General features: G+C 43.7%; 1 protein-coding gene across 1 annotated transcript in view; it reads right to left on the bottom strand.

Annotated features, from left to right (window-relative positions):
- The window catches only part of ATRNL1 (attractin like 1), a 1044719-nt gene that overhangs the window by 719818 nt on the left and 301777 nt on the right, over positions 1-23124 (bottom strand). The window contains exons 16-17 of the mRNA XM_065407744.1: positions 10933-11146; positions 6367-6555 (exon numbers count right to left, since the gene is read on the bottom strand). Coding sequence (XP_065263816.1) covers positions 6367-6555; positions 10933-11146 — 403 coding nt within the window. The remainder of the gene's footprint in view (positions 1-6366; positions 6556-10932; positions 11147-23124) is intronic.

The raw sequence follows: 23124 nt of genomic DNA, 5'->3' as shown, positions 1-23124 counted from the left end.
GTACTCATAGTCCTTGGAAGGGACGAAGTACTTCCTTTCCACCCCTCTGGCTGTGGGTGGAATAGAGGCAGGAGTTTGCCATATTGTAGTGGCATTAGCCTGAATCGTCCGAATCAGAGGCAATGCCACCCTGGATGGGGCATCAGCCGAGAGGATGCTCACCACCGGGTCCTGCACCTCTACTATCTCCTCCGCCTGGAGATCCATATTACACGCCACCCTACGTAATAGGTTCTGGTGGGCACGAAGGTCTATCGGGGGCGGGCCTGAGGCTGTTGTGCCCGCCACCGCCTCATCTGGGGAAGATGAGGAGGATGCCTCAGGTGGCAAGGGGTCTTATGGCGGGTCCTGCTCCAAGGGTCCCTGAAGCGGAGCATCACCTGCCCCTGGGTCAAGGGCCTCAGGTGGTGTAGGCACGGGAGCCTCCATGCCCCCTGGGGGAGGACGGGAGATGGTGGCCTCCGGGACCCTGGGCTCAGAGCGTGCCGAGCGAGAGGCTGATGGTGGAGCCCCCTGCGCCTGGTGATACGCCCACGGGGTCCAGAACGACCAGTGCGTAGGTCCCTGTGCAGGGTCCTCCGCCACCTCCTGCCAGTGGCCCAAGTCAGCCGCAGCAGCCTGATCCTGAGGAGGGTATGCCGATCTCGAGGCCCCATCGGAGGAGCGAGACGCTGATCTCGAGGGCCAAGGCGGTGCCGAACGCGTCAAAATCGGCTCAGGATGATACGGTGCCGATCGGTGCCGGTCCGGAGGTGATCTGTCCCTGCGCGGTGCCGGTGAGCGGTACCGGGATCGGGATCGGTGCCGGTGGCCATGTCGGTGCCGAGATCCGGATCTGGACCTAGAAGACGACGACCGCGAGTAGACATGGTACTGGGAGCGGCCCCTCGAACTCGAGCGGCGCTCGTACCGGTGCCAAGAACTACGTCTGGAGTCCGATCGGTACCGATGATCGTGACGGTGCCGAGACGTAGACCGGTGCCGTGAAGAGGATCTTGGCCGCGAGTACGACCGGTGCCAAGGTGATAGTCGGCGCCGGGACTGCGAGCGGCGTCGGGACCTGCTCCGAGACCTGGAGCGGTGCCGTGAGTCCACGTCCTGAGACGGCGGGCGCACCAGGGCAGGCTTGCCCCTGGATTGCACTGCGCGAGGAGCCGACGGTGCCGGTGGTTGAGGCGGTGCCGGCTCCGTGAGAGCAATAAGGTCTCTCGCCGTCGCGAAGGTCTCTGGGGTGGACGGAAGACAAGGCTCCACCACCGACCGAGGTGGTGATCCAGTCCGCACCGGACTCAACGGCCGCGGTGCCGGAGTCGAAGGTGTAGCAGGCACTTGCTTCTGGCGGTCCAAAGGCGGACGCGGCTCTACCCCCGGCACCGGGGGAGCCGGCGTCTTCAGGACAGCAGTCTCCTGCACCTTGCGGGATTTCTTGTGTCCCGGAGACAGGGACCGGCGCCGAGGCCCCTGTGGCGGGCGCGGTGCCGAAGGAGGCCGGTGCCGTGAGGCCTTGTCCGACTCTGCCCGTGGTGCAGTACCGGTCGGTGCCACAGGGGCGCTGCGCTCCGAAGCGCTCGGTGCCGGGGCTGGACGCGCCGAGGGAGGATCCGGGCTAAGTGCCGCCTCCATGAGGAGCTGCCTAAGCCTAAAGTCCCGCTCCTTTTTGGTTCTCAGTCTGAAGGCCTTACAGATCTGACACTTATCTGTCTGATGGGACTCTCCTAGACACTTCAGACACGAGTCGTGCGGATCACTCGTAGGCATAGGCTTAGCGCAGGACGCGCACGACTTAAAGCCAGGAGCCTTGGGCGTGAGCCCGGCTATGCGCCGGGGGGAAAAGGGGGGAGAACAACCCCCTTAACCCCCGCTAACTATTTGCAACTATTAAAAAAAAACTAAGATGAATAACTATCTAACACTATACAACAACTATAACTGCAACTATCTACAGAATTAACAGGATAAGCTAGGGAGAGTGGAGAACAGCTATGCCGCGCTCCACAGTTCCAATGACCGTCAGGGGCGGTAAGAAGGAACTGAGGGGGCGCTGGGTCGGCTGGGGTATATATCCAGCGCCATGAAGGCGCCACTCCAGGGGGCTCCACAGCCGACCCACCGGGTGTTGCTAGGGTAGAAAATTCTCCGACGATCGTGCACGCGGCGCGCGCACACCTAATTGGAATCGATATGAGCAAGCACTCGAAGAAGAAGGTTGTTTTTTTTTTCCCCCTCTTACTTAATTGGCCTCTCAGAGTTGGTAAGACAACTCCCACCTGTTCATGCTCTCTGTATGTGTGTATATATATCTCCTCAATATATATTCCACTCTATATGCATCCGAAGAAGTGGGCTGTAGCCCACGAAAGCTTATGCTCTAATAAATTTGTTAGTCTCTAAGGTGCCACAAGTACTCCTGAACTTTTTCAATATCAGTGATGTCAATTTTACTTCTGAATTTTCAGTCACTGGCTTATGGATTTTAATTACATTTCTTCTTTTAAAAGAAAAAAAATACTTTCCTGGACTGCTGTAAGACAGAAGTGTCTAGATAATGGAGTATTTTAAATTTTGCATATTTACAGCATTATCATCCCCTACACAGGCTACTCACTCGTAAGTGATAACCAAGTGCACATTAATGCAGTTTCCTATTAAGTCTTCCATAGAAAGGCCTACTTGCCCCTCCCAAATGGCTGGAGATTGGAGACCAGTATCTCTTATGTGGAGGCCCTTTGCCTCCTGCAATGGTTCCCACCTCTTTCCTAGCCCATTTCCTGCTTTCATAATATTATTTCAACTTTACAAAATTGTCACTGAAATGTACCAGCTCAGGCACACAATATACTCACTCACTATATACTATGAAGATGAATGATAATGAAAGAACTCCAATTAAATTGGGGGTGCAGGCTTTTCTGCAGATCCCAGTGTCCTTGTTAGCTGATAGACCGCCTGTGCCTTTCCTCACCTATTTTCCTTTCTTTTTGTCTCTCTCCTCCCATGTAACACATAAGCACAGAGTAGCCAACTACATGCAGAACATTCAAGCTTCAACCTTCAAATGAGATTAAATCAATGGCCCTTATCATAGAGCAAGCACACCATCTTTTACCTTACCATTGGTCCTCTGGGGTTCACGGGGAAGCAGAAAGCTACTGTTTGCATCTATATGTAGGATCTGATGGAACAGAAAAATAATCTAGCCACAACTCTGAAACAAGGTCCATCTGATGTCCAATACTTGAACCCTACCAAAAGGGATTCAGGAAAATAACTCTTTATATGTCACTTACTCTATGTCATGTCTTGATATATAAAGAGAGATTAATTGCATCCATCAGAAAATGCTTGCCAGTATGAGGAATGCAATCATCCAATTATCTGTAGTCCCTCTCATGCTATCATACATATAGTTTATTTTGTGACCAGAACACCCATTCCACCAACCACCCAGCCCTGAATACAGTCCAGACACTGGCCTCTCCCAGTTCTCCCCAACCATCATAACACTCTCGATTGTCTAACCTGCAATCAGTACCAGACCACTTCACTTCTTGTCCCCTACACCTCTGTTTCTGAAACTTTTGAACACTGTCGCCCATTAGGAAAATGAAACCAATCATGACCATGCTGCCCGTCCTATCCTTGGAGTCTTTCCTCCGACCAGGGAATGCCCCCACGCATTGGAAAACACTGCCCAACACACAGTGATTAATTCGTAATGAAAGAGGTGCTGGGGCTCAAGGAATTACGAGCCAGGGCTCAAGCATTTTTTTTTACTTTCATAACTTATGCAGCAAGCCCAGAAGTGTCAGGGCTATGAACTGCCAAGTGTAGAGGCGCTGGGGCTCAGCCCTGGCACAAATTAAGCACTGCCGACACAGAGGATTATTGGAAGATCAAGAGCAAAACCCTAAGAGCCTGTACTCCCATGAAGAGGTATTGTCCATACTGTTAATGACATTGCTAGCCACTAGGAAGCTCAGGGTGCAACCTACAATCTCAAGGGGAGCACTCAGAGGCTATTAGCCCATCATAGCCCCAGACGGATTGGCCATTGCACTGAAGAAAGAAGGGAATTTATGTCATCTACGGGCTGCCTTAAGACCCTGAATGGTGGACTACTCAACTAGTCCAGCTGTTCAATCTTCAGTGTAATATCGCAGGAGGGGCTTTGCATGGCACCATTGCTATTTCTTTCCAGAAGTGAAAGTGGGCCAGTACGGCGTACCAGTAAGAAGTAGCCGCTGGTATGGGCCCGTACACAGTCGACGTCAAAAGACCCTCCTTAAAGCGTTGCCACGGCAGCCAGGGCCGGCTCCAGCTTTTTTGCCGCCCCAAGTGGCGAAGCGAGGAGGGGAAAAAAAAAAAAAAGATAAAACCCCGATCGGTGGCACTTCGGCGGCAGCTCTACCGCGCCGCTTCATTCTTTGGCGGCAATTCGGTGGTGGGTCCTTCACTCCGAGAGGGACTGAGGGACCCGCCGCCGAATTGCCGCCGAAGACCCTGACATGCCGCCCCTTTCCATTGGCCACCCCAAGCACCTGCTTCCTTCGCTGGTGCCTGGAGCTGGCCCTGGTGGCAGCGTTTTAACATTGCTGCCCCTTTTGCTCCCTATACTCTAGGGCCGCTTGGGGGGGGCACCTGTCCCTGAGCCCAGCGATTTAAAAGGTCCGGGGGTCCTGTCGCTGCCGCCAGAGCCTTGGGCAGCACGGGCCAGGCAGAGCTGAAGGGCTGGCTGGGAGAGGCTGACCCCCAGCCCTGCCCTGTCCACCTGAGGCCCCATCTCTTCTGCCTGAGGCTTCACCTCTTCTGTAGGCCCGGAGCCAGGCCCCCGTACCGGTAAGACTTTTAAATTACTTTCACCCCTGTTTCTTTCTCTCCTAGCAGTATTCTTTGATGTCTGTATTTCAAAGTAGCCCAAGAAGTTTGTGCTTGCTGCTCCAACTTTTAGCACTCTGCACTGCCTCCAAGCTGCTGCTCAGTAAATAGCTGTGCTGCTGCTCCATTCTGAATCTTCTAGGCTTGCTGCATGTGTGTCCCCCTGAGTGTGGGAGAGAATCTGTCAGCTGGAGAAAAACTATCCCCCACCCCATCCAGTCCAGGCCATTGGGATCCAGGACTGCCCTCCACTGACAGCACTCGCCCAATAATTCACCTCCCTGCACCTCTAGATCTGCACCATTACAGAGGGCTACATGGTCCTGGATGGTTACCATCTTCCTGCTACTAGTTTGCTCCCTCCAGATTGAATGCCTACTTGCTTGCCAAGGGTACTGAGTTGTGGAAGTCAGAACATATTGACCACAAACTGCTATCTCACTGTCCACAAGGATTATGGGTTCTGCTGATTGGACCAACCAGACAATGAAGCCACCCAGGGCCAGTCTCTACTGCATGTACCCACAGATTCAGGAGGAAGTTATGGCTGCCTGACATTGGGGCAAGAAAGGTCCACTGACTGGGCTTCTGCTAATGAAGACTCATCTGATTGACTCCTGCTGAAATCACTGCCTCTACCATAAACTGAATAGGGTACCTGGCTAGTGTCCTTTCTCCTTGATGAAGTAGGATATGTCCACCATATGCTTTTTATTCTCAAAAGGAGGGAATGACCAGTCTGTGAACTAGTGGGATTTGGACCCACCAATCACACAGCGGGAAAGTTTTTCATGCCTCCTAGCCACCAATCTGCTACCTCATATGAGAACTCAAATTCTTGCTGTTCTCATGGAGTGAGACAAAATACAATTTCCAGGTAGTCATGAATCCGCATTTGCAAGCAATAAATGATGAAGCAAAACCAAGACTGTTTGTTTTTCGAGCAGGTTGGGATTAGCCTTATTACAATTATTGAATAACTGCACTCTCATTGGATGAAAAAAAGGACTTCTCTTGTTCTTTCTCTAACAAAATACATCAGGGTCCTAAAAGTACCAGTTTAACTGATCTTTTTTAATAACCTGATTTCTGATTAACTCAAGTTCTATAACTTTTTGGTCTTAATTTTACCAGTCTTTAATTTTCATCCTTGGACATCAGTTTAATTTGACACAATAGTAATGTTTCAACTTATGTAAATAAAGTGCAAATAGGAATATATTTGTCTTTATATTAAAATAATAAACTATTTATTGGCTCTTCTCAAAATCAAGAGAGTATTCCCTCTGTCAAAACTTATTTATACTATCTGCATCCATAAAATATGACACAAATTATCCATTGCTGATATTAATGGGCTATGATGACAACTGAAATGATCTGTTCTTTCTTTCCTGTATCTAGTGAAACTTACTCAAATGTTTGTGCCTCTATAGGGTAGAAAAAATAATCATGTTATAGTTAACAGTGTCCATTCATTAACATACTTACGAGAGCAGGTGGCAGTCTGCCACTCTAGGCACTGTCCATATGGAAAGGAGATTATATAGGCATTTGAGTCAACGCATCGTTTTGTACTGCTACACCACATACACTCCATGCCATTGCTCGTGCAGTTGGAACATGTTGTTCTCAGGGAACATGTTTTTTTGCAGGGTCTAGCATTTTGATTAGGACTAACTAGAAAAAAAGCAGAAAGACTTTATTGATTTAACACAAATTCAATCCCTATTATTTTAACATTATGTAATATTAAAGAGACTGTTAAAATAAAAGTGATTCTCTCCTGGTTTATTTGTGAATAATTTCAGTCAGACTCACGGTACAGTATGCCATTACAAATGGTTTTTTACAAAAATTACCCTACTGTTCTCAATACTCCTTTGTGTAATCATCTTAAGTCACATTACATCTCCAAAAGACTTCATCTAAAAGTGATTATAAGAATTTTACTTATCTACCGCATTAGTAAATTTAGTATTAATTGTTCAATAATACCAATGTACTTATGAGCACATGCATTATATAAAATATGACTGCAGCTACTGTAATAGGTGTGTGTGACAGGGCGCTGAGCAAGGAGGGCTTAATCAGCCCCCTGCCACTCCAGCCCCAGTCAAGGGAAATGGATTGGGGCGGGTTGAAGAGCCCTGTGCCTGACTGGCAAGGAGAAACAGCTGCCAACCTAATTAGCCAGGGGCTACAAAGGCTGGCAGGAAGGAAGCCAGAGGAGGGGGGGGAGAGAGAAAGGCCAGGCACAGAGAGAGGGGTGGGGCCCTCTATTCTGCTGCTGGCAGGGCCGGCTCCAGGCACCAGCTTGGCAAGCAGGTGCTTGGGGCGGCCACTCCGGAGAGGGGCGGCAGGTCTAGCTATTCGGCGGCAATTCGGCGGACGGTCCCTCACTCCCGCTCGGAGCAAAGGACCTCCCGCCAAAGTGCCACCGCAGATCGCGATCGTGACGTTTTTTCTTTTTTTTTGGCTGCATGGGGCGGCCAAAACCCTGGAGCCGGCCCTGGCTGCTGGCCAGGCCTGCTGCTCGCAAAGTCTGGCTGTGGAAAGCCTGTACATAGATAGTAAGGTGGTGGTGGGAAACAGCTATAATTAAAGAGCACTGGTGTTTGCATCAACCTGAGGCGTCCCTGACTGATTTGCGAGGGAAGCTGGGGCGGAAACCAGAGGGGACCAGCTTACGCCTGGCTACAGTGTAGCAATCTATAACCTTCTTGTTCTGTTGCTCTTGTTAGTTAAATAATGAATAACCATAAACCACAGTTATTTACTTCACTAGTGATATATTTTCCCTTAAACATTCTGCATCTTATCTGAGAGTGAGAGTTGCCAAATGAACATCTGCCCCCTGGTGTATACAGTAGAACTCAATACAAATTCAAAGAGAAAATAACAAGGGAAACATTATTTAATATATAAGAGCTTTTTACTGCAGACAATATTTTGCCTATCTTAGTCGTGGTATGTGTAATCTCTGAAAAGTTATATTCTAAATAAAAATTACTTGTATGTTTTTCTGTGGCATTTTCTTTTGATTACAAATAAAGCTGTAACATGTGCATCAATATGATTATAGTAATTCTTAACTAAGACCAGTACATAAAAATATTGGTAGAGTAATATGTTTCTATTATAAAAGGAATTTGCACAGCATTCCTGTAATAAATGTTAACTAACCCCACACAGCTCTTATGTACTATTATGTGGATTATTGATTATGCAGATAAACAGCTTTATAGAAAATAAGCTTAATCCTCAAGTCCTTCCTCAGCCCTTAATAAGGCAAAAACTCCCAATGATTCAAGAGAGTAAAGATAGGTAAAAACTGAGTAAGGACTTCAGGCTTTGTCCCACTATGCATAAATTTGAGCCACAGCTTGCTATAATCATAAACAATCTTTTACTGTAAAAAAATTTTTTTAAATGTGATGGAACTCAAAAAAGAAATCCCAGAAGCCCTGAATTTTCTTAACCTCCACATCTGCGGAAACAGTTCAATAGCAAATAAAATTGGCATCAATAACAGATGGAGATTCTGATGCTAAACTTGGAAAATACTCTTAACAGTTTGTCATCTGCATTCTTCAGTTATTTACCACGTCATTACACCATGCCACATCTGTTTATTCTTTGACAGAGAGAAATATAACAGATTACAATATCTATTACTACAAAACAGCAGCATGAGGAACAGAAACAATAGGAAACAGACTCAGTCAGCAGTAGCAACAAAATGCAAATTTACTTTGTAATTACACTGCTATTTGAAATACTACAAGTTGTGCATAAGACAGCCAGAGGATTGTTGGAATGTATGTTTTATTTATGAAAGTTAACAACTTTGAGAATTTTGACAGCAAAATCCTTCTTTATATATGAGTGCACAACAAAAAATTAAATACTTTTAAATGCCTTTTATGTTACTTTGTACACAAGGCTTTCTACTACATTAGCAAACTCAAAAGGAGGGGAAAAAAGACAACAACAGAAAGAAGATACATTAGGATCACTTTCATCTCTACAAACTTTGTTCATCCTGTAATCTTTAGGACAACCTGTAAATTTTAACCATCTGCACAAAATGAGAGCAGCGGTTCTCAAACTGTGGGTCGGGACCCCAAAGTGGGTCACGACCTCATTTTAATGGGGTCGCCAGGGCTGGCATTAAAATAGCTGGGGCCTGGAGCCCAAGCCCAAGCCCCACCATACGGGGCTGAAGCCAAAGCCCAAGCCCCACCGCCCAGGCCAGGGCTGAAGCCGAAGCCCAAAGGCGTCAGCCCCGGGTGGCAGGGCTCAGGTTACAGGCCCCCTACGTGGGGCTGAAGCCCTTGGGCTTTGGCTCCCCCTCCCTGGGGAGGTGCGGCTCAGACAGGCTCAGGCTTCAGTCCCCCCACCTGGGGTTGTGAAGTAATTTTTGTTTTCAGAAGGGGGTCACGGTGCAATGAAGTTTGAGAACCCCTGATCTACAGAGTCTCATATGACCACACATTACACTGTCGCCCATCATCTTAGACAACTTGGGGACTGTTCCTCCTTTTCATGAAGGACAGGGCTAGGAGAAGGTTTTAATATTAACTATTAGGTAAGTGTCTGCAATGTTTTTCTGTATCCTCTAGAGACCTTTAGAAGTTTTTTTTTTTAACACAATGAATTAGTTTCTATGCAAATGTCTCCTTTAAACTAAACATTAACATTTATGTACCAACAATATTACTATTTGTGGATGCTCTGCCTTTTAGCACATATACAGATTGTTTCTTTTTGAAAACACTTTTTATATAATTAATCCTCAGGTAGATATTATAATCTGCATTTGATAGATGGAGAAACAGATTCAGAGAAGGCAACTTAGTCAAGTGATTTGCCCAAAACCACTACCAGGGACTTGTCCTGTTTCCCAACCTGTGACTCAAACCACTGGGCCACCCCTCTCAGTGGTAGTAAATAAATTAATTCACTCACATTTTTGGACTTTTTTCTTGTAAAATAAAGAAAAACCAGTCCTGTCAGAAGGAAATTTTGAATCTCAATATAAGTGTCAGCAACTTGGGATCTGTGATGAGCTAGTCAGCACTGCAGCACCTTCAGGAGAGTGTCTGCACATTTATGTCCCAATCCTCAATTTTAAAACATGAGAGCAGCCTCACTGAAAATAACAGAACTACTCATGTGCTTCCCATTAAGAATCTGCATAAGCATTTGTATCCGGGTCTTAGAGATTAGACATCACTGTGGTGTGATTTATTGCAAAAGCAAAATCATGAAGTACAGTATGTTTTATTATTCCATAGATTCTCAGAGAAATAGAGAAAAAAATTCTTGGTCTCCTTATTAATTACAATTTCCTTCTTAAATGTCTTTCTAACTAGACTCAGACCCCAATTCACAACAGTCCATCCTTCTTATAAAGTAAGAGTGGTGCAGGTAATTCACCACAGCTAGACCAGTCCTGTTAGTTTGCAAACATTTGCTTACCCAAGGATGACTGTTAACCACTTGTCTCCTAACTTCTCAGCATGGGTTTATACACACTGTCAAAAGAGCCTCCAACTACCTTCAGCTTCCATAATGGGAAGGGGTAACTGGGTTCTTTAAAAACTGCCCAGACAAAAGATGGATAAAATAACTCTGTTTTAGTTAAACGTCTGTGTTATTAATTTAAATGGAGAATCTGTTATTAATCAGCAAGATTCATAAATGAAACATGCTTTAGCAGCATCAGCTTTGTTGAACACAAAAGCTCAACAGCAACTTTTATATACAAAACTCCAATATCAGAGCACTAATTCTGCCTTGAAACTCACTGATATAGCTACTGGTATGATGCAGACTATGCCAGGTGGGGTAACTCTCAAAAGTGTGTTGCTTTTGAGAACGTCATTTGCTTTCCAAGATTAAAAGCTTCACTTGCTTTTAAACGTTAAAAGCAAAACCTTCCTGCAGTTATTTACAAGAATTTTTCCCACATTCCTTCTGTACAAAACAAAAATACCAAACAGACTGTTCAACCATTTTAACAGCAGCATTTTGGTATGGGAGGTTGCTCACCAACAGGTTTTTCACAGACAAGACCATCTGCCTTAGCGGTGCATGGATTCGCTTTCAGCCCTGCCACCTCTGCTCTTTCTAGATATGCACAGAAGCCAGAGTCATTTGGTTCTCCAGGAAGCCATTGCAGTGTCGTATTTGTGAAAGGAGACATGTCATCCCATCCCCAGTAGGAGATGTTGATCTTGCGCAAACCTACCCAAGGTGATATTTTCTATAAAGCAGAATGAAAGGGACATGAAACAATTAGTCAACAGTCAACTACAACAATGCTTTTTTTCTTTTTTTTTTGGCCTAAGATCAATAGTTTCATACTGCATTCAGAGTGGAGCTAACAGTGATTTCCCCACCATCTCTCATATTTGGTAACAATACAGTTTTCAACTCATTTGTTCTGTCTTGCTGAAAGCTGAAGAAATCTATATGCTTCTGTTCAGTTAAAAATCTACATGATTCTGTTTGCTAAAAGTCAGCTCTATTGTGTGGTATCTGATCAACAATTAAAGACCTAATAAGGCACTCAGAATAAAGTTTTCCCTCTGGCTAATGTTCTAGTCATTAACTGCCAGGGAAAAATGGATAACGTAAACGCAGGCAAAGCAGTAGTGGCACATCAAAAACAAAGGCTCAGTAGACAGAAAATATGGGGGGAAATATTCCTCTTTCAAACAGGACTATATTGATGCAAACTAGGTACTCTTTTGTTCGAGCTATCAGTATCCACATGGGGCAGTCAGAGCACAATGCTTTGGTATGCTCTGCAGTTTATACCTCTGTAGTCCGCCCTGTGAGGCAGTGTAGATATAGCCTAAGTGATATACCCAGTATAACTCAGGAAATCTTTGGGAGAGCCAAAAATGAAACCCCCCATACCCTGAATCCCAGGCTAGTGTTTTAACCACAAGTTCCTTTTTCCTCCTTCATCAAGTGCTCTGCCCAACTAGTTATTATGCCGAGGAACAACCCTGCATCTCTCTCAGGGTTACTGTTTAAGATATGCAAGATTATTTGTATAAAGCAGATACCTCTGGATTATTAATTCATTCTAAGTAAATCTTGTTTATTGCTTAAACAATACACTGTTCAAAGATTCACAAAAAAGTCTCATTGTTCCACAAAGCATTGCACTTTTTTCATATCACTGTCTTAAAAAATATCTGATTTAAATAGAATATATTCAGTAGTTCATTAATATTAATAGACAATAATAATGTATGGCTGAAAATGTGGGAAGCCTATTTTATGGGGAAGATATCCAACAAAACTCATTTAGATATCAGAAGATGTTTAGTGTTAAATTAACTATATGGGCTTTCAGTAGATGTCTTAATTATACTACATACAGAATAGTAGTATATGATTGGATACCAAACTTTTGGTCAGTAAGAAATGTGAATTTGGCACATAAAAGATTTGAGAGTAGGTACAGAAATCTGGTTAGAACATCCTTCAGTTAATAGTGAATACACCTCCCGATATAACGCGACCCGATATAACACGAATTCGGATATAACGCGGTAAAGCAGCGCTCCGGGGGCGTGGAGCTGCACACTCTGGCGGATCAAAGCAAGTTCGATATAATGTGGTTTCACCTATAATGCGGTAAGATTTTTTGGCTCCCAAGGACAGCGTCATATCGGGTTAGAGGTGTATATATGCCATGCAGCTGGTCACAATACATGATTAGGAAGGCCTTTATTCTCCACAACGTGCCAGCTATATTAAAATGTAGTTGAGGAGGACTCCCTGATTCAGAGCCACCCAGCCCCAGTCAAAGGTCTTCTTTCTCCTGCTGGCTTGGACAAAGACCTCCCCCACCTCTGAAGCAGCACAGAGAGGCATTCTCCTCTAGCCAACTCCGGCTACTTACACAGCACAAACGTGGTTGGAGTATTCATCCCTTAATAATTTTATTAATAGATGTAAGCAGAGCTTTTTTATTTTAAATACTTCTCATAGAAACAAAATTCAATATTGTCATCACAATAGTTCAACAAAATCAATTGCTTTTTAAAACTGGTTTATTGTAATGTATATCTGAGTGATTCAAACAGTAAACACATCAAAACTGATACTAACAGACATAGCGGAGTGTCTCTTTGTTTAGTCATTTATAAACAGACTATTTATCCTCCGAAGTAACTTGTAACTTAAAGCCATTCAGAGGGAGGATTTATAATGGTATATTACATCCACAATACTATACCTCAGTGAAAATCAATTACATGCTAATTTCATTACTTAATACTTCCATTCTGCACAAAAGTTATTGCTGTTGAACAGAGGAAGAACAGAACCACCTAACAACCACCAACCTCGCCAAACTCATCATCATAAGCAAGCTTTCCATAGACCAGGACACACCAACTCAAAGTAGCACCAGATGACAGAACAACAAATGCAAAACCTGTACACATATCTCCACTGCTATGATGATCAATACCCTCCCCCCAAATACACCTTTCAAGATCCATGGGTTCTACACATGCCTATCACCTCATCCTGTGGCATCAAATGCCCCAACAACTACGGCGTGTGTAAAACCAGACGATCACTATGCTCTTGAATGAACTCTCACAGAAAAAAGATATAGGAGAAAAACACCCTATCACTCATGGATGAATGCATTTCACAAAGCAGTCACTCCGTATCTGATCTCTCAGTCCTCATCCTTAAACGAAACCTGCACAACACCTTCAAAAGATGAGCCTGGGAACTTAAATTCATAACTCTGCTGGATTGGACTTAACAGAGACACTGGTTTATGAATCATTACAACAATTCGGAACACACCCTACTGCCTGCAAACCATTACACGCCCACTTCATTTTAAACGGTGTCTTACAGCACGTTTTATATAATCTGCCCCACCATGTATTTAGTCAAACACTCTGATTACTTTCTCCAGACTTGAGGAAGAACTCTGTGGAGCTCAAAAGCTTGTCCCTTCTACAATCAGAAGTTGGTCCAAAAAAGATATTACCTCACCTACCTTAACTCTTATATCCTGGAACCAACACAGCTCCAACAATGCTACAAACAACACAGACTGGAATAGCTGCATTGCAGAAAGGACAGGATTTGAATCCTGGAGATTTTGCCTCTGCCATGTCCAAGGGGATCCAGTGTTGGGGCACCCCCCAAACATGAAGGCTTCTTCCTACTTTTCTTTTTCTGCCAACAGGCTTAAAAATAGAAATTTAACTATACTAATTATATCTGGAACACAAACTACAACTAATACATGTGTAGGGAAAGAATTGCTGAGTGCGCAGAGATGCCTCAACCACAGGTAGTAACAAGAAACTGAAAATGAGCTTGTCCACTCCGTGGGACAGCATGCAGGGTGTAGGTGCAGTCCCAACATACATTGCTATTCAAAAAGATTCCAATCTCCTGTGCATGGGGGTGCATACACACCAGGAGTAGAATGCATGTGGACAATCACTCAAAAAAACACTACTGTTCTTCACCAATGTAAGAGATTGCGCTTGTAACAAAAGGGGTTATGAATGTTACTTTTTTGGATTATTTCCTATTAATATCAAACCAGATCAATCATGGATGAACCTGAAAAATGGGTAATAACCAAGATCAACTCCATATTGGTAGATGTCATATAAGATCAAAAAGGATTTCTATTGAAATAAAAGTATCAAAGGGGTAGCCGTGATAGTCTGGATCTGTAAAAGCAGCAAAGAGTCTTGTGGCACCTTATAGACTAACAGATGCTCCAATACATCTATTAGTCTATAAGGTGCCACAGGACTCTTTGCTGCTTTTATTGAAATAAAGTATTCTTATTAGAGAAAGTTGAATTAAGATTTTTTTGAAAAATTATTAAACTGTTTGCCTGAGCACCAGAAGTTTCCGTAATTAAAATAATAGCTTTTCAAATTCTTGCATAGCATCCAAATATTTCTGCCTCTGATGTCAACACTAGACTATTTCATGCCACTGATGTCTATCCAGAAGTAGTGGAAAACTACCATTTTCATCAAAAACAACGAGGAGTCCTTGTGGCACCTTAGAGACTAACAAATTTATTTGGGCATAAACTTTTGTGGGCTAGAACCCACTTCATCAGATGCGTGAAGTGAAAAATACAGGAGCAGGTATAAATACATGAAAGGATGGAGGTTGCTTTACCAAGTGTGAGGTCAGTCTAATGAGATAACTCAATTAGCAGCAGGATACCAAGGGAGGAAAAATAACTTTTGAAGTGGTAAGAGAGTGGCCCATTACAGACAGTTGACAAGAAGGTGTGAGTAACAGTAGGGAGAAATTAGTATTGGGGAAATTAAGTTACCATTTTCATGCAGATAATAAAAGTAGCTACTTACTCTCACAGCGCAACTTGAACCTTTTTACCACGACTCTCAATTGTATCTATAGAAAGACAGATCACATGGCTCTCTGCAATTTTATGGTAGCATTATTTTAAACAACATGACCTGCCATTGTCACTATTGGACATTCATTTTATACATTTAAGCCCAGAAAGGGTTACATTGTATATTTGTCTCTATGTGCATGTATGTAATGTTACATATACACAAAGTCTCCAAACACAGATTAGTTTTGAGACCACATAATATAGTTATCCTTTATAGGCCGCCCGTAGGAATTATTTTAGTGAAATGGTAACTTTCTATCTCTAAGAAAATTTTACACAACTTTTCCTTATGTTGGCAGGAGGGTAGGAGGGTGGGAAGAGTAAGTAAGTTTTATAATACTTTTCCAATTTAATTTTTAAATACAAAAGTGTAGGGCAGGATTTTTTTTAAATGGCTTATAATATTGGGTGCCCACATTTTTGAATTCCCAACTTGAGAGACTGAATTTTCAGAATGTGGGTGCACAGTTCAGGTTGGAAATCTTGGCTGTAAATAACACACATATATTTACAGTAGTGGTGAATATTTATATTGTGGTAGCACCCAAAGGCCCCAGTAGGATTAGGTGCTGTGCAAAAGAGACAATCTCTGGTCTGTATCTTCAATCCCAAAGCATTTTACAAATAAGATATGCAGTGGGAACTCATCAGTTATTGCATAATGCACACCAATTCCACACAATGCTTTAGGACAGGAAGTGAGGGAGAATATGATATCCAATTAGAACTGCAGGTTGAATGTAGGATGGTATAATTTAATAACCGCAGCTGAATTTCACCAAGACTCTGCAGTTAATGTTCCATGAGATGTTTAGTGACTACATCTAGTCAGGTCCTCAGCAACAGTAGTAATAAACATTCATATTACAATAGATTCCAAAGGCTACATTTCTAGTACTCATCCAAAAAACCACCACCTATAGGAAATATGTGCTCCCTAAAAGCATGTGCTTACTCAAATAAAGTATTATATATTCAGGTTCTTGGGACTCAAGTGAAAATTTTAGAAATTAATAGACAAAAGATGCAAAGATTATAAATGTGAGTTTGTGACAAAAAAAATCACAACACATGTTTCAATTTGATTTTTAGGAGAGCTTTAGGACCTTACAAAATACTCACTAACTTTGCAGGACAAAAGTTCATTAGAGTAGAGGAGTCAAATATATCTTTACATATTCCATAACTGTACACACAGATGCTGGCTTTTTCCTTTACCCAGGAGTGCTCAACCCCATCCCGCCCCAGGCCCCACCCCTACTCCACCCCTTCTCCCAAGCCCCTACCTCCACCCCACCTCTTCCCACCCCAACTCCATCCCTTCCCCCAAGGCCCCAGCCCCACCCGCCTCTTCCCGCCCCCACCTAGGGTTGCCAGGTGTTCGGTTTACCACTGACTGGGCCATTAAAAGTCCGGTTGGGGCGGGGCTGGCAGGACCCCTACCTGGCTCAGCACAGCTCCCCAGAAGCGCTGAAATGTCCCTGCGGCCCCTAAATAGTGCCGGGGGGGCGCCACGCGCTGCCCCCGCCCCAAACACCAGCTCCACAGCTCCCATTGACCAGGAACCGCGGCCAATGGGAGTGCGGGGGTGGCACCTATGGGCAGAGGAAGCACGCAGACCCACCTGATCGTGCCTCTGCCTAAGAGTCGAGGGACATGTCAGCAGCTTCCTGGGAGCCACCTGAGGTAAGCATCACCTGGAACCTGAACCCCGAACTCCCTAAGCCTCCTCCCGCACCCAAACTCCCTCCCAGAGCCCACAGACCCTCACGCACCTCAAAACCCTGCCTCAGCTTCTTCCCACACCAAACTCCCTCTCAGAGCTCGCACCCCAATCCCCTACCCCAGCCCTGAGCTCCCTCCTGCACCCAAACTCCCCCCCTGCACTCCAAACCCCTGCCCCAGCTTGGCACCCCCTCCCGCACTCCAAACCACTCAGCCCCAGCCCAAAGCACCCTCCTGCACCCCAAACGCCTCATCCCTGGCCCCACCCCAGAGCCTACACCCCCCCAGCCAGAGCCCTCACCTCCCCCAGTACACCCCAACCCACTGCCCCAACAAGCTCCCACCTGCACCCCCAGTCAGAGCCCTCACCCCCTCACACACCACAACCCTCTGCCCTAGCCTGGTGAAAAAGAGCGAGTGAGTGAGGGTGGGGGAGAGCACGTGACAAGGGGGGGGGGGTGGAGTAAGTGGGGGCGTGGCCTCAGAAGGAGTGGGGAAGGGGCGGGGCAGGATGGGGCAAGGGTGTTCAGTTTTGTGCAATTAGAGAATTGGCAACCTTACCCCTGTCCCGCCTCTTCCCGCCCAGTTTCGCCCCATCTCCGCTCCTCCCCCCTTTCTCCCAGCGCCTCCTACACACCATGGAGCAGCTGATCACAGTGGGTGGGAGGCACTGGGAGGGAGGTGGAGAAGTTGATTGGCAGGGCCACCGACGGGGGGGAAGGGGAAGGGACAGCTGGCTGCTGGTGGGTGCTAAGCATCCACTAACTTTTTTCCATGGGTGCTCCAGGGGAGTCGGTGCCTATGACTGTACATCACTTAAATTATAGGAGAATTTGAGCCATTCTTTGCAACGTTTCTCCTTTCACTCATTTCTTTCTACAGCCACATTTGCAAACTTACAGTTGCTCTTAGCAAGCAATATTCAGCCAGTGTTTAAAATTCAATTGGCCACAGATTATCTAGTTTATTTAGTATAATCTTTTGCACAACTGATAATAGACTGCCAAAAAACTCTGTATGTTAGAAATCCACGTTGATGGGAAGGTATAGTTGGTGTAAGAATTATTAAACCCATAGATAAACTGCTGGAGATCTCTGTATCTTTCCAACAGAATATCAAATTATAGCGATAGGTTGCATACTAATGAACTCCCATGTAATTTGGGCCAAATTCTCAACTCAGCTACTGCCATACCCTTACTCTACAAAGCAAAATTAGTCTCATAAAAGGCCAACTATTTTAGGAATAAAATGGTTATTTAGCCTTCAGTAATTGTGTTTCTTTGAGATGATGTAATCACTGTGGATCCAGGGTAGGTCTACATACAACTCACATGCATGAGATGAGAAGCTTTTTCTAGTAGGAATGACCATCAGGACGGAGTATGTGTACTGCACCTCCTTTGTTTTCCTAGGTGAGGGCGAAGGGGAAGGAGCAGCCTCCCACCGTTCCCTCACAATTTGAGTCCATGTCTCCTGAGGACTCTGGAAAACAGCGATGGATTGTGGGTCATGGAATCCACATTGACTACGACATCTCTGACATAGATATTTCAACCACATGCAGTGTATTTGGGGACTACTATATTAACTTTATGAATGTTATCTGTATGTTTGGAAGCATGAAAACTTGTATACTGAAATTGGCCAGACAATATGAGCCCACAGAATATTTATAGCTCTTTAATATCCAATATGTGTTATATGTATGCATGTGTTCCTGGCTCACTTGGTGGATTCCCTGAGGAATCTGGACTCACTAGGCGGTGATAAATGCAACCGAAGGCTGGTTAAACAGATACCTATCCTTTGAGGCTTCACTCCCTGGCAAAAGGGGAGTGACTGGTTTTGTGTGTTTCAGAAGGCCTGGGAACATGGGCTTTTGGGGGTATAAAAGCTGAGTTAAAACTAACTTAGGGGGTTCTGACTCATTTTGATCCAACAAATAGACATGATTGTTTATCCAAAGGGGAGGGAGTGAACCCTACTGAAGGGTTGGAAGGACTTTGACCTGACAGACCCCATTATGGAAGATGGGCAACTTTTGGTACACTGAATATGCCTTTTTATTGTTTTGTATGTTTTTGCTGAAAGCTTTTGTCCTTAAATAAATGTATTCTGCTTTGAAAGAGCGGATTGGTTACTTGTAACCACTGGGATACACTGTTCATAGCTCTCGGAGAAGCCAAAAATATAAGTACTGGACTTTAGTTATATCTGCGGGGAAAAACACAGTGCAAGGGGACTGTAAGCTTAAATCCCTGGTTAAGGAGGATGCGATCTCTTCCCAGAAAGGGGACAGATAAAGGCCTGAGAGGGCTTTCCATGAACAGATCAAGAGGGGGTCAAAAGTGTAGTTATCCCAAAACTGTGACAATCTCAAAGAACCAGCTACTCTAGAGTAAGTAATCATTCTTTCTTCTTCAAGTATTTGTCAGTGCAGATCCTACTGTAGATATCTGGAAAGTGGTACCTTCTCAGGATGGTGGGAATGAGGAGTAACAGCTCATCTTGATTTGGCAGGAACAAGTATGGGAGTCTGTTTGGTGGTTGCATGGACATCTGTAACAGGTCTGTCAGCGAGAATGGCCTTGGCAAATAGAGAGCTATGGGATGAGTGAGACCTGGTCTCATTCGGCTTTGGCCATCACCCTGGGGATTAGCAGAATTGGTGTGATGTTGTTTAGGAGGCAGGCATCTGGCAATGATCCCAGCTCGTAGGCCCTCTGGAATAGAAGTTCAGACACTTGGCGTTGTCCTTGATGGCCAAAAGGTATTTCAGTGGTTTTTCCATACTGACAGAATATTAAATCCATCCACTGCAGATGGATTTCTGCAGTGACCACTTGAGGCCAGCAACAGGCTCGCTGTTCAGGAAGTCTCCCAGGTCGTTGCTGACGTGCAGTGCTACTGGTGTTATGCCATGCAGGAGAAACGATTTCCACAGCTTGATTGTTTTTCTACAAGTGGGTGTCCCATGCTTGTTTATGTAGTGGATTGCCAACATATTGTCTGTTAGCAGCTATGCTACTGGGTGTCTCAGGACAGGGGGAACGCCACACATAGCAGTCTAATGGACCCAGTTCTAAGACAGTTAAACATAGTCCAATGTCTTCTGGGTCCCTTGTATCTGCCGGTGGTCCAGATGAACTCTCCAGTCTATCCCCAATATGTCTGTGACCAGTGCCATGGTCAGTGATGGAGTCAGGAATAGTATTCAATTCTGGACATTGTTGGGGTAGAACCACCAGTTCAGCATGAAGAGGACCCAAAGCAGAATAAGGATCCTCCTGCTCATCAGGTGTTTCACTGGAGAGCAAACTGACTTGAGCTAAAGTTGTAATGGCCATAGGTGAAGTCTAGAACATAAGAATTGCCATACAATCAGACCAATGGTCCATCTAGCCCAGTATCCTGTCTTCTGACAGTGGCTAATGCAGGATGTTTCAGAGGGAATGAACAGAACAGGCAATCACAGTGATCCATCCCCTATTGTCCACTCCCAACTTCTGTCAAACAGAGACTACGGACACTCACAGCATGGGGTAGCAACCCTGATGGCTAATAGCCATCAATGGACCTATTCTCCATGAACTTATCTAGTTCTTTTTTGAAGTCTGTTATAGTTTTGGCCTTCACAACATCCCCTGGCAAGGAGTTCCACAAGTTGACTGGGCATCATGTGAAGTAATACTTCCTTTTGTTTGTTTTAAACCTGCTGCCTATTAATTCCATTGGATGACCCCTGGTTCTTGTGTTATGTGAAGGAGTAAATAACACTTCCTTATGAGCTGTTCCATACCCCTAATCATTTTTGTTGCCCTACTTTGTACCTTTTTCCAATTCTAATATATATTTTTGACATGAAGCAACCAGATCTGCCCACAGTATTCAAGGTGTGGGCAATACCATGGATTTATATAGCGGTATTATGATATTTTTTGTCTTCTTATCTATCCCTTTCCTAATGGTCTGGTAAACATTTAACACAATTAATATTATGAAGGGAATGAACGAAAGACATAATATGGAAAAAAACAGGTCAAAGAACGTTTAAATAAATTAGATGTATTCATGTTGACAAGGCCTAATGAAATTCACATAGAGTACTTAAGGAATTGGCTGAAGCAATCTCAGAACCATTAGCAATTATCTTTGAGAACTCATGGAGGATGGGTGAGGTCCCAGAGGACTTGAGAAGGACAAATATAATACCTATCTTTAAAAAGGGGGACACAAGGAATTTTAGACTACTCAGCCTAACTTCCATACCCCAAAAGATATTTGAACAAATTACAGTATTAACAATCAGTTTGTAAGCACCTAAAGGATAATAGGGTGATAAATAGTAGCCGACATGGATTTGTTAAGAAAAAAATCATGCCAAACCAACCTCATTTCCTTCTTTAACAAAGTTGCTGGCCTAGTGGGCAAGGAAAAGCAGTAGACATGATATATCTGAATTTTTATTAAGGCTTTTGACACAGTCCCAAGTGACATTTTTATAAGCAAACTAGGGAATGTGGTCTAGATGAAATTGCTTTAAAGGGAATGCACAACTTGTTGAAAGACCATACTCAAGTTATCAATGGTTCTCTATCTAACTGTGAGGTCATAACAAGTGGGGTTCTCCAAAAGACTGTCCTGGGTCTGGTACTTTTCAATATTTTCATTAACTACTTGGATGATAAAATGGAGAGTGTTAATAAAATGTTCAGATGACACCAAGCTGGGAGGGGTTGCAAGAACTTAAGAAATCAGAATTAGAATTCAAAAGTATTCCTTTAAAGTACAATTTAACAAGAGAATTTATTTAACCTAAGGAAAATTTGCAAGAAAAGGATGTAAAATGAAGCATGTTGCTCTTCAGAATTTCTCTCATCTTTGTTTATGTCTAATATGACATAATGGTCATGGCATTTACTGCATATCAACAAGGTAATAGTAATTTGGAATTAATTCCTGTTGTTCTGAGGAAAAATTCCAGTATTTAATGAGCTTACAACTTTTGAATATTTGTATGAATTGATGATTACTCTTTTCCATTTCCTCTAATTTGCAGAGTAACCAATATCTTCTCTTCGAAAACTTGTTTATTTTGTTAGCCTAATAAACCTCAGCATATAAACAAAAATTCAGAGATCATTTTGTCTGAGTTATAGCGAACTGCTCCCTAATTACCTGATTTACTATATTTACTTGAAACGTTATCTTAACAAATCTTATTTGACACCAAAACCCATGAAATATGTAGGCTGCTTTTAAGGTTTTTTTTGTTTGCTTGATTTAAATAATACATATATAGTTCTCCCCCATCTTCACTACACACAAATGCCTTTATTTGTTTGGCTCCCTTCCTTCTTTAGCTCAACAGGATTTATTTTTTATTTTTTTAAGATGGAAGCCTACTAGCAGCTGTTGCTCCTTTTTAGAGCTAAGATCTTGGAGGAACCATTATGATGGCTCTTGTAAGCTCTAACAGTGGAATCTTGAAGGGATTAGAGAGATGGAAGCTGTCTCCACTCTTTGAAGGAATTCACAAATTTTGTGTTATGTATTCATTCTGAACCTGATGTGGAAATGGTGCTGAAATTACTGCAGAGCTATGGGCCTTGAATATTGTAAAGCAAGCTATAAAATTCTATATTTTTATACATGATAAAGAATTTATAAGTGACACCTATTACAATAGATGCTGATTTTTTTCAATTGTCTCTGCTATAAATGAATAATTGCTAAAGTTTTTTTCCTCTCAATACAAAAATATTAAGTGAAGCAGATCCATATTCTTACTTTCAGATATGATTCTACTGCATCCATTAATCCTAAAAGCTTTTGTTTCACATGAAAGAAATATTTCTAAAGCCTTTAAAAGTCAAACCCAAGCATAGATATTTCAGATTAAGGGATGCTTCTCACCTTACAGCTGCTCTGACTACATTTGTGAACTCTGCAACACTGTGTGTAATAAAGACAAGTCATCTAAAATGAAATCTCACCCCCTAAATCATCCTGACTGGAGTCAGAGAAAAAGGCAGACAAAAGAAAATCAAGCAAAATCTCATAGAGGT

Source organism: Emys orbicularis, chromosome 7, assembly GCF_028017835.1.
Source record: "Emys orbicularis isolate rEmyOrb1 chromosome 7, rEmyOrb1.hap1, whole genome shotgun sequence".
Lineage (NCBI taxonomy): Eukaryota > Metazoa > Chordata > Testudines > Emydidae > Emys > Emys orbicularis.
The sequence above is the reverse complement of the archived record's forward strand: the minus strand, read 5'-3'. Positions and strand labels throughout refer to the sequence as shown.